The sequence below is a fragment of the Oncorhynchus mykiss genome, chromosome 3 (assembly GCF_057628025.1).
Source record: "Oncorhynchus mykiss isolate SJ-2025 chromosome 3, ASM5762802v1, whole genome shotgun sequence".
NCBI classification, from domain to species: Eukaryota; Metazoa; Chordata; class Actinopteri; order Salmoniformes; family Salmonidae; genus Oncorhynchus; species Oncorhynchus mykiss.
Genome location: NC_143024.1, coordinates 1,942,987 through 1,956,417, shown reverse-complemented (window position 1 = coordinate 1,956,417; position 13,431 = coordinate 1,942,987). Strand labels below are relative to the sequence as shown.

At 43.6% G+C, this 13,431-nt stretch overlaps 1 protein-coding gene and 1 long non-coding RNA gene across 2 annotated transcripts; one reads left to right on the top strand and one right to left on the bottom strand.

The window, feature by feature from the left end:
* Nucleotides 1–442: 442 nt before the first annotated feature.
* Nucleotides 443–12,992, top strand: LOC149984209 (nucleoporin SEH1-like). Its single transcript, XM_090219277.1, is given in 10 exon segments — nucleotides 443–652; nucleotides 999–1,049; nucleotides 1,213–1,359; nucleotides 1,535–1,746; nucleotides 2,352–2,450; nucleotides 3,241–3,381; nucleotides 3,617–3,771; nucleotides 5,052–5,205; nucleotides 11,260–11,362; nucleotides 11,365–12,992. Coding segments are annotated over 10 exon segments (1,260 nt in total). The 5' UTR covers nucleotides 443–541; the 3' UTR covers nucleotides 11,452–12,992.
* On the bottom strand, nucleotides 9,613–9,945 carry LOC149984210 (uncharacterized). The gene is made up of 3 exons (XR_016491544.1): nucleotides 9,888–9,945; nucleotides 9,744–9,815; nucleotides 9,613–9,707 (listed from the first exon to the last, which is right to left on the bottom strand). It is a non-coding gene; the product is annotated as an uncharacterized LOC149984210 (long non-coding RNA).
* Nucleotides 12,993–13,431: the final 439 nt, after the last annotated feature.

Below are 13,431 nucleotides of genomic sequence, written 5' to 3'. Positions count from 1 at the left end.
ATGTCTGGGAACTTGCAGGTGCCTTGGTGGAAGAGTAGCAAGAACTGGCAAATCCGGTGCAGTCCCTGAGGAGGAGATGCACTGCAGTACTTAATGCAGCTGGTGGCCACACCAGATACTGACTGTTACTTTTGATTTTGACAGGGACACATTATTCCATTTCTGTTAGTCACATGTCTGTGGAACTTGTTCAGTTTATGTCTCAGTTGTTGAATCTTGTTATGTTCATACAAATATTTACACATGTTTAGTTTGCTGAAAATAAACGCAGTTGACAGTGAGAGAACGTACATTTTTTTTAAATTGATGATAAGGTTTTTATGGCTTTAAATTAGTACTAAAGACTGGCACCCATAACCAGTGAAGTTTCTTTAGCGTAGCTACACTCTCTTGATTGAATCTAGCAAATACAAGGGTTTTTACGCCTCTTTGTGGTCACCATGTGAAGTGTGAACACTGGGAGCCGAGGCCACATGACAGCAGCATCCGTTCTGAGAAGGAGAGGCTCAGTGGGGGAAATAACTTAACTATTAAAATAAACATGTTTGTGGCTCGTAGCATTGCAGCAGATCACAAAGATCTAATCCACGATGTTTCCTACGATTTTCACGGCCGGAGAATGGCAACGTGTTCAAGTGACCAAAGTGTCAAGGTAAAAAAAAAAAAAACGAGTGAGCTAAGCTAACTAGCTAGTAGCAGGCTAGCTTGCTAGATAACTCTTTACCTTATTGAAATGGAACTAAACAGCTAATTCAGTAACCAAATTAACTGCAGCTATCTAGTTTACTTGATTAATATGACCCACTTTTAGAGAAAAATAATTCACTGATAATATTTGCAGTTTTAAAACAGTTAGCTAGCTAACGTTAACTAAGCTAACTAGCTAGTTTGCAAGCCATGCAGCTAGCTTGCTATGCTAGCTAGGATGTAAACAAAATGCCCAGACTGTAACCAGAGCTTGCTTTAGTGAACCATTGTCAATGTTCTGCATCCTTCAGGTTTGGGACAAGAGTGAAAGTGGGGAGTGGCACTGCACTGCCAGCTGGAAGGCAAGTCGGTTTTTATTTCTTACACTCCAAGATTTAAAAGTGTGTTTTTAAAGTATTTGCTTTGAATTGTAGCTCCTCTCCCTTTTTGAAAGGACTTTCTTTGCTTGTTCAGTCCTGAAATGGTCTGTAGAATGGAAGGTTTGTTATTGACTCGTCTTTGCAGACACACAGCGGGTCAGTATGGAGGGTGACATGGGCCCACCCTGAGTTTGGACAGGTGCTGGCCTCCTGCTCCTTTGACCGGACAGCCGCTGTGTGGGAGGAGATAGTTGGGGAGTCTAATGACAAACAGAGGGGGCAGAGCCACTGGGTAAGACTCCTGGACATTCAGCTACGAGCCTGGTCCCACATATATTTGTATTCTCCTGCCGATCTTGTACCAGGCTATTATCCTGCCACTGCTGTGAGGTGATTCTTTGACCCAAGTTATTGGGTCAAAGAGACCTTGGTGTGCAGTATCGGCAACTAACTCTCATTCTGCTTAGATAAAGAGGACGACTCTGGTGGACAGCAGGACGTCGGTGACGGACGTGAAGTTTGCTCCTAAACACATGGGTCTGATGCTGACCACGTGCTCAGCAGACGGGGTGGTGAGGGTCTACGAGGCTCCAGACGTGATGAACCTCAGCCAGTGGTCTCTGCAGCACGAGATCTCCTGTAAACTCAGCTGCTCCTGTATCTCCTGGAACCCCTCCAGGTCAGCTTCACGGAGTCCATAGATTTAGGCCCAATTCACTCCAGGTGAAACCAGTCAGTCATTTTTAAGATTAATATCACTTTATTTGTCAATTGTTCACAGTGTCCAATGAACTAATGTGTTCATTGGTGTTGCTGATTGTACACAGTGTCCAATGAACTAAAGTGTTCATTGATGTAGCTGATTGTACACAGCACACGCTGTTACACCCCTGTGTTACATTCTCTATAGCATTGGGTATTCAACTCTGACCCTACGAGGTCCAGAGCCTGCTGGTTTTCTGTTCTACCTGATAATGAATTGCTGGTGTCCCCGGTCTAAATTAGAACAATGATAAAATGCAGTGACACTGGCTTCGAGGTCCAGAGTTGAGTTTGAAGGCTGTAGAGTTTCTCAAGATGTTACTTGAGTGTTCCACTGCTGTGAAAATGCAGTTGGAGCTCTCCAGCAGCTGTAGATACTGATGGGCTATTGTATTGATGCCTATTAACATGTTACCTAGTTTAATAACTGTCTATTTATCAGCAGCTGTAGATACTGATGGGCTATTGTATTGATGCCTATTAACATGTTACCTAGTTTAATAACTGTCATTGTCTCCTTAGTTCTCGCGCCCACCCTCCCATGATAGCAGTGGGAAGTGATGACAGCAACGTGATGTACGGTGGGAAGGTTCAGATCTACGAGTACAATGAAAACACTAGGTCAGTCCTATTACCTGGCTATTACATTATTAGTATAATGAAAACACTAGGTCAGTCCTATTACATTATTAGTATAATGAAAACACTAGGTCAGTCCTATTACATTATTAGTATAATGAAAACACTAGGTCTGTCCTATTACATTATTAGTATAATGAAAACACTAGGTCTGTCCTATTACATTATTAGTATAATGAAAACACAAGGTCTGTCCTATTACATTATTAGTATAATGAAAACACTAGGTCAGTCCTATTACCAGGCTATTACATTATTAGTATAATGAAAACACTAGGTCAGTCCTATTACCAGGCTATTACATTATTAGTATAATGAAAACACTAGGTCTGTCCTATTACATTATTAGTATAATGACAACACTAGGTCAGTCCTATTACAGTATTAGTATAATGAAAACACTAGGTCAGTCCTATTACATTATTAGTATAATGACAACACTAGGTCAGTCCTATTACATTATTAGTATAATGACAACACTAGGTCAGTCCTATTACATTATTAGTATAATGACAACACTAGGTCAGTCCTATTACCAGGCTATTACATTATTAGTATAATGAAAACACTAGGTCAGTCCTATGACATTATACAGGTGGAGCAGATGGTTACATGAACCCCCAGTTCCCTTGGGAGAAATAAAGCTTCTCTATTGTATTATGTTGTAGTCGTTGTATGTTCTAGTATTATTCAAGTCTGGTCTTTTAGTTCACGTTATCATGTTGTCAGAGACTCCTCTACTTTAAGAGGGGAATTCTCTGTCTTTGATCAGGAAATATGCGAAAGCCGAGACATTGATGACGGTGACTGATGCAGTGCACGACATAGCCTTCTCCCCGAACCTGGGGCGGTCCTTCCACGTGCTCGCCATAGCAACCAAAGATGTTCGGATCTTTAAGTTGGTACCTTTGCGGTGAGTGTATAAATGGCGATTTTTATTTATATATATTTATATATATATATTTTTACACTTTTTACTAACGTTTTCTGACTTCTAGGAGTACATATTGAGTTGTCTAATAGATATTAGCTGTATATATATTTTTAGACTTGCTGTATTGTCTAAGTAGCAGATCACAGCCGTTCAGAGCCTGTACCGTGTCCATATGCTATACTGACCTGTTCTGCCTCTCTCTCTCGTCTGACAGTAAGGAGAGCAGCTCAACAGGCCCTACTAAATTTGAGGTTCAGATCGTGGCCCAGTTCGACAACCACAACTCCCAGGTGTGGAGAGTCTCCTGGAACATCACTAGCACCTTGCTAGCCTCCTCAGGAGACGACGGCTGTGTCCGACTCTGGAAAGGTGATCTATCTAGTATAGACTGAAACACAGAGATCCTATTAACGATCCACTCTGGGATCATAGAAGATGTACTATGGAGAAATCGCTCCATTTCCTGGTTGCTGAAATTCTAATAGTTTGATTACTTTCTGTTTGTGACCAAAGCGACTATAATGTAATAATGGTACCATCTAAATCACGGTGAAATATTGTCCATAACCATAAGCTGGTGTACAAAAGTAAAAGACACGAAAACACCACATTCAAGACCGGGTAGCATAGAAAATAACAGATCTATAACTTATATTTCTATGTGTATTTGGTCAGGTCTGCACAAAAAAACAGAATGGATGACATAGTGCACAGAATGGATGACGTAGTGCACAAAACAGAATGGATGACGTAGTGCACAGAATGGATGACGTAGTGCACAGAATGGATGACGTAGTGCACAAAACAGAATGGATGACGTAGTGCACAAAAAACAGAATGGATGACGTAGTGCACAGAATGGATGACGTAGTGCACAGAATGGATGACGTAGTGCACAAAACAGAATGGATGACGTAGTGCACAAAAAACAGAATGGATGACGTAGTGCACAGAATGGATGACGTAGTGCACAAAACAGAATGGATGACGTAGTGCACAGAATGGATGACGTAGTGCACAAAACAGAATGGATGACGTAGTGCACAAAAAACAGAATGGATGACGTAGTGCACAGAATGGATGACGTAGTGCACAGAATGGATGACGTAGTGCACAAAACAGAATGGATGACGTAGTGCACAAAAAACAGAATGGATGACGTAGTGCACAGAATGGATGACGTAGTGCACAAAACAGAATGGATGACGTAGTGCACAGAATGGATGACGTAGTGCACAAAACAGAATGGATGACGTAGTGCACAAAACAGAATGGATGACGTAGTGCACAAAACAGAATGGATGACGTAGTGCACAAAACAGAATGGATGACGTAGTGCACAGAATGGATGACGTAGTGCAGGGATCTGTTTCAGCCTTTCAAACCTTCAGGCTAAAATGTTAAACGTTTGAGAGCATCTTTTAACTGACTTCACTAGTTTATTATGTCATTCTACACTGCAGCTTGACAATGACCACTAGTTGGCCCGGCAGCACCAACAGGTTTGGGACCGGGCTAAAAGTCTATTCAGTCATTTCAAAGCCAATGGTTTAGCTGAAGGGAAATAGAAGTGGCTGTCTACTCGTGAACCGTGTAAAGTCCCCCACACATTTACACTGTTTCATTGGTTCCCATCTTCTGGTCCCCAGCCAACTATATGGACAACTGGAAGTGTACAGGCATCCTGAAGGGAGACGGAAGTCCAGTCAACGGGTCGTCAGGACAACCCGGTGCCATGAATACCATGGTGGGGTCCGCTGTCCAGACCTCCCAGAATGCACTGAACGGCTCTGCTGCAGGAAGGTAGGAGGCCTTGCCTTCTGTCGGCCGGCCAGAGCTGGCGACTGACTGCCTCACTGCTTTACCCTCTCTGGGCCTGACTGACACTGCAGCGCTGACACCCCCCCCCCCCCCCCCCTCCCTCCCTCCCTGGGCCTGACTGACACTGCAGCGCTGACACCCCCCCCTCCTCCCCCCCCCCTCCCTGGGCCTGACTGACACTGTGTGTTGCGCTCATGCAAAGAGCTTGGCTTGTGGCAAGGCCCAGCAGGCCAGACCCAGCACGTAGGCCTGCTCCCCGTGGCAGGTCTGTCTGCTCGTCATAAAAGGCGTGTTTGGGAGGGCTATTTGCTACAGTTTTTTAATGTTCGTACAACAGCAGACTGATGTTTGGATTGTACAATCATTTTTTGGTAATTGTTTATTGACACAATTTTATGTTGATTGGAACATGAATGTTATTTTGATGAATATCATTTTTTTTACATTTGAGATGAGTTATTACAGATGTCTGTCGTCCTCACATAATGCCCTGGAAATTGTCATACTTTCAATACATTTACATACCAGGGCCAAACATACAGGTTTGCTAATTTGAATAATTTACTCTTTTGATGTAATCTTATAATAAATAGCATGTGTAGAATGTTTGGAGGGCATATTGATAAATAATAAACGTTCATATTTTCAATATATAAAATAATTACCAAAACGTTTTCCATAATCTTTGCATGTTGTAGGAGCATCTGGGATATAATCTGGTAATAATCCCTATTAACCTGCTGGTAATCTGCAATTCATCTGAATGAAATAATGACTGAAGGCTGGTGAACATGTTGTAGGAGCATCTGGGATATAATCTGGCAATAATCCCTATTAACCTGCTGGTAATCTGCAATTAATCTGAATGAAATAATGACTGAAGGCTGGTGAACATGTTGTAGGAGCATCTGGGATATAATCTGGTAATAATCCCTATTAACCTGCTGGTAATCTGCAATTAATCTGAATGAAATAATGACTGAAGGCTGGTGAACATGTTGTAGGAGCATCTGGGATATAATCTGGCAATAATCCCTATTAACCTGCTGGTAATCTGCAATTAATCTGAATGAAATAATGACTGAAGGCTGGTGAACATGTTGTAGGAGCATCTGGGATATAATCTGGTAATAATCCCTATTAACCTGCTGGTAATCTGCAATTCATCTGAATGAAATAATGACTGAAGGCTGGTGAACATGTTGTAGGAGCATCTGGAATATAATCTGGTAATAATCCCTATTAACCTGCTGGTAATCTGCAATTCATCTGAATGAAATAATGACTGAAGGCTGGTGAACATGTTGTAGGAGCATCTGGGATATAATCTGGTAATAATCCCTATTAACCTGCTGGTAATCTGCAATTCATCTGAATGAAATAATGACTGAAGGCTGGTGAACATGTTGTAGGAGCATCTGGGATATAATCTGGTAATAATCCCTATTAACCTGCTGGTAATCTGCAATTAATCTGAATGAAATAATGACTGAAGGCTGGTGAACATGTTGTAGGAGCGTCTGGGATATAATCTGGTAATAATCCCTATTAACCTGCTGGTAATCTGCAATTCATCTGAATGAAATAATGACTGAAGGCTGGTGAACATGTTGTAGGAGCATCTGGGATATAATCTGGTAATAATCCCTATTAACCTGCTGGTAATCTGCAATTCATCTGAATGAAATAATGACTGAAGGCTGGTGCTGAAGACATGCTAGTGCTTTAATAACACACACAAGGCTGAGTTTATATTCAATATTCCACCCTAGTACAGTACATCAACATTCAGTTTCCAGACATTATACTCTCTCCTAGTACAGTACATCAACATTCAGTTTCCAGACATTATACTCTCTCTCCTAGTACAGTACATCAACATTCAGTTTCCAGACATTATACTCCTAGTACAGTACATCAACATTCAGTTTCCAGACATTATACTCTCTCTCCTGGTACAGTACATCAACATTCAGTTTCCAGACATTATACTCTCTCTCCTAGTACAGTACATCAACATTCAGTTTCCAGACATTATACTCCTAGTACAGTACATCAACATTCAGTTTCCAGACATTATACTCTCTCTCCTAGTACAGTACATCAACATTCAGTTTCCAGACATTATACTCTCTCCTAGTACAGTACATCAACATTCAGTTTCCAGACATTATACTCTCTCTCCTAGTACAGTACATCAACATTCAGTTTCCAGACATTATACTCCTAGTACAGTACATCAACATTCAGTTTCCAGACATTATACTCTCTCTCCTGGTACAGTACATCAACATTCAGTTTCCAGACATTATACTCCTAGTACAGTACATCAACATTCAGTTTCCAGACATTATACTCCTAGTACAGTACATCAACATTCAGTTTCCAGACATTATACTCCTGTACAGTACATCAACATTCAGTTTCCAGACATTATACTCCTGTACAGTACATCAACATTCAGTTTCCAGACATTATACTCCTAGTACTGTATAATGGTTCATAAGAAAAGCCTAATTATCCCTCACTTGAGGTGACTATTCTGCCTTAAAATCCTCTCCGTTCTGAAAGGCCTCTGCTAACCTGTTACATTGTATGGTGTTACGTTTCTCTGTTTTTAATGACAACCTTTTTCTGTACTCCTGTCCAATCTTTGATAAAAAAAAAATGCATCGTATTGTGATTTGTTGACGACTGTGTGTTTTGTACAATTTCATCTAATTTAAAAAAAATGAAATAGTTTGCTTGCGTATTATTGTCCCGTTTTCAATAAGGACTCATCCCTGTGTGGTCTATTGGACGTGATGGATGCTGCTTGTTGCATGCACACAGGAACGGCCAGAGGATCCCCTTTAGCCCTCGCCTGCGGAGCCTGACTGCCCTGAAGACACTCCACCAGCCTGCGTACTGTTGACCTAAAGCCCGCTGACCAGCGAGCACCCTGGTGACCATGCATGGACCAGGATGCCACTGCTTCGGCAATACTTACTCCTAATAGGTGTTGCTTTATTTTAGATCAAGTTGTGTTTGTCACATGTGCCCGAATACAGCAGGTAAATGCTGATTTTTAAAAGCCCTGAACCAACAAAGCAGTTTTAAGAAAATACCTAATTTTTTTTTAAGTATGCGGTTAGAAAAACAAAGAGCAGCAGTAAATAACAATACAGATCTGTAGTTCTGCTGAATACCTGACCACATCGTCTCCTGTTAGTTCTGCTGAATACCTGACCACATCGTCTCCTGTTAGTTCTGCTGAATACCTTACCACATCGTCTCCTGTTAGTTCTGCTGAATACCTGACCACATAGTCTCCTGTTAGTTCTGCTGAATACCTTACCACATCGTCTCCTGTTAGTTCTGCTGAATACCTGACCACATCGTCTCCTGTTAGTTCTGCTGAATACCTGACCACATCGTCTCCTGTTAGTTCTGCTGAATACCTGACCACATCGTCTCCTGTTAGTTCTGCTGAATACCTGACCACATCGTCTCCTGTTAGTTCTGCTGAATACCTGACCACATCGTCTCCTGTTAGTTCTGCTGAATACCTGACCACATCGTCTCCTGTTAGTTCTGCTGAATACCTTACCACATCGTCTCCTGTTAGTTCTGCTGAATACCTGACCACATCGTCTCCTGTTAGTTCTGCTGAATACCTGACCACATCGTCTCCTGTTAGTTCTGCTGAATACCTTACCACATCGTCTCCTGTTAGTTCTGCTGAATACCTGACCACATAGTCTCCTGTTAGTTCTGCTGAATACCTTACCACATCGTCTCCTGTTAGTTCTGCTGAATACCTTACCACATCGTCTCCTGTTAGTTCTGCTGAATACCTGACCACATCGTCTCCTGTTAGTTCTGCTGAATACCTGACCACATCGTCTCCTGTTAGTTCTGCTGAATACCTGACCACATCGTCTCCTGTTAGTTCTGCTGAATACCTGACCACATAGTCTCCTGTTAGTTCTGCTGAATACCTGACCACATCGTCTCCTGTTAGTTCTGCTGAATACCTTACCACATCGTCTCCTGTTAGTTCTGCTGAATACCTTACCACATCGTCTCCTGTTAGTTCTGCTGAATACCTGACCACATCGTCTCCTGTTAGTTCTGCTGAATACCTTACCACATCGTCTCCTGTTAGTTCTGCTGAATACCTGACCACATAGTCTCCTGTTAGTTCTGCTGAATACCTTACCACATCGTCTCCTGTTAGTTCTGCTGAATACCTTACCACATCGTCTCCTGTTAGTTCTGCTGAATACCTGACCACATCGTCTCCTGTTAGTTCTGCTGAATACCTGACCACATCGTCTCCTGTTAGTTCTGCTGAATACCTGACCACATCGTCTCCTGTTAGTTCTGCTGAATACCTGACCACATAGTCTCCTGTTAGTTCTGCTGAATACCTGACCACATCGTCTCCTGTTAGTTCTGCTGAATACCTTACCACATCGTCTCCTGTTAGTTCTGCTGAATACCTTACCACATCGTCTCCTGTTAGTTCTGCTGAATACCTGACCACATCGTCTCCTGTTAGTTCTGCTGAATACCTGACCACATAGTCTCCTGTTAGTTCTGCTGAATACCTTACCACATCGTCTCCTGTTAGTTCTGCTGAATACCTTACCACATAGTCTCCTGTTAGTTCTGCTGAATACCTGACCACATCGTCTCCTGTTAGTTCTGCTGAATACCTGACCACATCGTCTCCTGTTAGTTCTGCTGAATACCTGACCACATCGTCTCCTGTTAGTTCTGCTGAATACCTTACCACATCGTCTCCTGTTAGTTCTTCTGAATACCTGACCACATCGTCTCCTGTTAGTTCTGCTGAATACCTTACCACATCGTCTCCTGTTAGTTCTGCTGAATACCTGACCACATCGTCTCCTGTTAGTTCTGCTGAATACCTTACCACATCGTCTCCTGTTAGTTCTGCTGAATACCTGACCACATCGTCTCCTGTTAGTTCTGCTGAATACCTTACCACATAGTCTCCTGTTAGTTCTGCTGAATACCTGACCACATCGTCTCCTGTTAGTTCTGCTGAATACCTGACCACATCGTCTCCTGTTAGTTCTGCTGAATACCTGACCACATCGTCTCCTGTTAGTTCTGCTGAATACCTTACCACATCGTCTCCTGTTAGTTCTGCTGAATACCTGACCACATAGTCTCCTGATGTGTTCATGTGTCTGTGTTCTGCTGAATACAGTATATTCTCTTAGTTCTGCTGAATACTGTGTCTTCTGTTGTGTTAATGTGTCTGTGTTTTGCTGAATACAGTATCTCCTGGTAGTTCTGCTGAATACAGTATCTCCTGTTAGTTCTGCTGAATACAGTATCTCCTGTTAGTTCTGCTGAATACAGTATATCCTGTTAGTTCTGCTGAATACAGTATCTCCTGTTAGTTCTGCTGAATACAGTATCTCCTGTTAGTTCTGCTGAATACAGTATCTCCTGTTAGTTCTGCTGAAAACAGTATCTCCTGTTAGTTCTGCTGAATACAGTATCTCCTGTTAGTTCTGCTGAATACAGTATCTCCTGTTAGTTCTGCTGAATACAGTATCTCCTGTTAGTTCTGCTGAATACAGTATCTCCTGTTAGTTCTGCTGAATACAGTATCTCCTGTTAGTTCTGCTGAATACAGTATCTCCTGTTAGTTCTGCTGTCTTCTGCACCTCCTTACCCTCCCCCTTTTCTGTTCTGTACAGCTGCCGTAGCCTGTTCTGTACAGCTGCCGTAGCCTGTTCTGTACAGCTGCCGTAGCCTGTTCTGTACAGCTGCCGTAGCCTGTTCAGTACAGCTGCCGTAGCCTGTTCAGTACAGCTGCCGTAGCCTGTTCAGTACAGCTGCCGTAGCCTGTTCAGTACAGCTGCCGTAGCCAGTTCTGTACAGCTGCCGTAGCCTGTTCACGTCCCCCCTTTTCCTATTTTAATTCACCTCTCATTTCTCTGTTTTTGTTTATTTCTTTGTATCCCATTGTTGTCTTGTTTCCTGTCTGTTCCCTGTTCCTGTCTGTTGTTTCAGGTATTTCTTCCCCCCTCTGGATGCCCCCAGGGCAGGGTCCAGGTACGGCCACCTGCTGCCCCCCCCCTCTCTGATAGAGCACTCTGATGCCCAGTTCAGCCCCCACAGCCAGCTCCCCCAGTCCCCAATGGCCATCCATGGCCAGCCCCCCCAATCCCCTCTGTCCCTGCACAGACTGTACTCACACTCTAGAGCCCTCAACACCCTGCCTGAACACGACTGACCCTCTAGAGCCCTCAACATCCTGCCTGAACACGGCTGACCCTCTAGAGCCCTCAACACCCTGCCTGAACACTACTGACCCTCTAGAGCCCTCAACACCCTGCCTGAACACGACTGACCCTCTAGAGCCCTCAACACCCTGCCTGAACACCACTGACCCTCTAGAGCCCTCAACACCCTGCCTGAACACGACTGACCCTCTAGAGCCCTCAACACCCTGCCTGAACACCACTGACCCTCTAGAGCCCTCAACACCCTGCCTGAACACCACTGACCCTCTAGAGCCCTCAACACCCTGTCTGAACACCACTGACCCTCTAGAGCCCTCAACACCCTGCCTGAACACCACTGACCCTCTAGAGCCCTCAACACCCTGCCTGAACACAGCTGACCCTCTAGAGCCCTCAACACTGACCCTGCCTGAACACGGCTGACCCTCCAGACCCCTCAACACTGACCCTCTAGACCCCTCAACACCCTGCCTGAACACGACTGACCCTCCAGACCCCTCAACACTGACCCTCTAGAGCTATCAACACCCTGCCTGAACACGACTGACCCTCCAGACCCCTCAACACTGACCCTCCAGACCCCTCAACATCCTGCCTGAACACGGCTGACCCTCTAGAGCCGTCAACACCCTGGCTGACCCTCCAGACCCCTCAACAACCTGCCTGAACACCACTGACCCTCCAGACCCCTCAACACCCTGCCTGAATACGGCTGACTGGGAGGGTACTCTTCTTCTTAGTGACTAATCAGAAGAAGACCTTCCCCTCTCCCAGAACAGTTTGGTTGGTGCATAAAACCAGTGAATCTTGATGAGCAAAAATGTAAAATGATTTCTTAGACATTTTGTTTACGATAGTCCCTCCATATGTAAACAGCCCTAGTGCTGACTGACAGTCTGACAGTCTGCCTCCCTGGCAGTCGGCCCAGATGTAGTCTCCCAGAGTTGTGAGTGATGATTCTCTAGATATATTTGATCTTGGTTTTTATTTAATTAAAAACCAGCATGCTGGTTTACTACGGTGCCTGTGGTTCAAACTCACATCACTGTGTTGGAATGTGTCTTTACAAGACCGTGGGTGTAATTCATGTGGGTGTAATTCATGTGGGTGTAATTCCCGTGGGCGTTATTCCTGTGGGTGTAATTCACGTGCGGGTGTAAATCCTGCGGGTGAAATTTATGTGGGTGCAATTCCAGCGGGTGTAATTCCTGTGTGGGTGTAATTCCTGTGTGGGTGTAATTCCTGTGTGGGTGTAATTCCTGTGTGTTATTCATGTGGGTGTAATTCCTGTGTGTGTTATTCATATGGGTGTAATTCCTGCGTGTGTTATTCCTGTGTGTGTGTGTGTGTTTAATTTCAAGCCTAATGTTGTTGCATTAATGAAATGGGGGCTAGTCGATGCATATGAGAGATTTGAAAGAATAAATGCTCATTGAAATGTCATAACTGCCTATACCATCACCACACTAACATTAAAACCCAACGCTGTTATACAATGTAGCTGTGTATCCCATGCACGTGTGCACTCAATGTGTCATCCATGACTGACTACCATGTGAATCATCCTTTACACTCACAATGTGTCATCCATGACTGACTACCATGTGAATCAGCCTATACACTCACAATGTGTCATCCATGACTGACTACCATGTGAATCATCCTATACACTCACAATGTGTCATCCATGACTGACTACCATGTGAATCATCCTTTACACTCACAATGTGTCATCTATGACTGACTACCATGTGAATCTGCCTTTACAATAATACATAGTGATCCAGAGGCATCACATGGTCTGAGCCTGGATTCTGATCTGAAAGCCCTGGGCACTTTACATTCTAACACTGGGTTTCTCTCATGAAACTATCAGACTGAGGGCCCTGGGCACTTTACATTCTAACACTGGGTTTCATGAGAGAAACTATCAGACTGA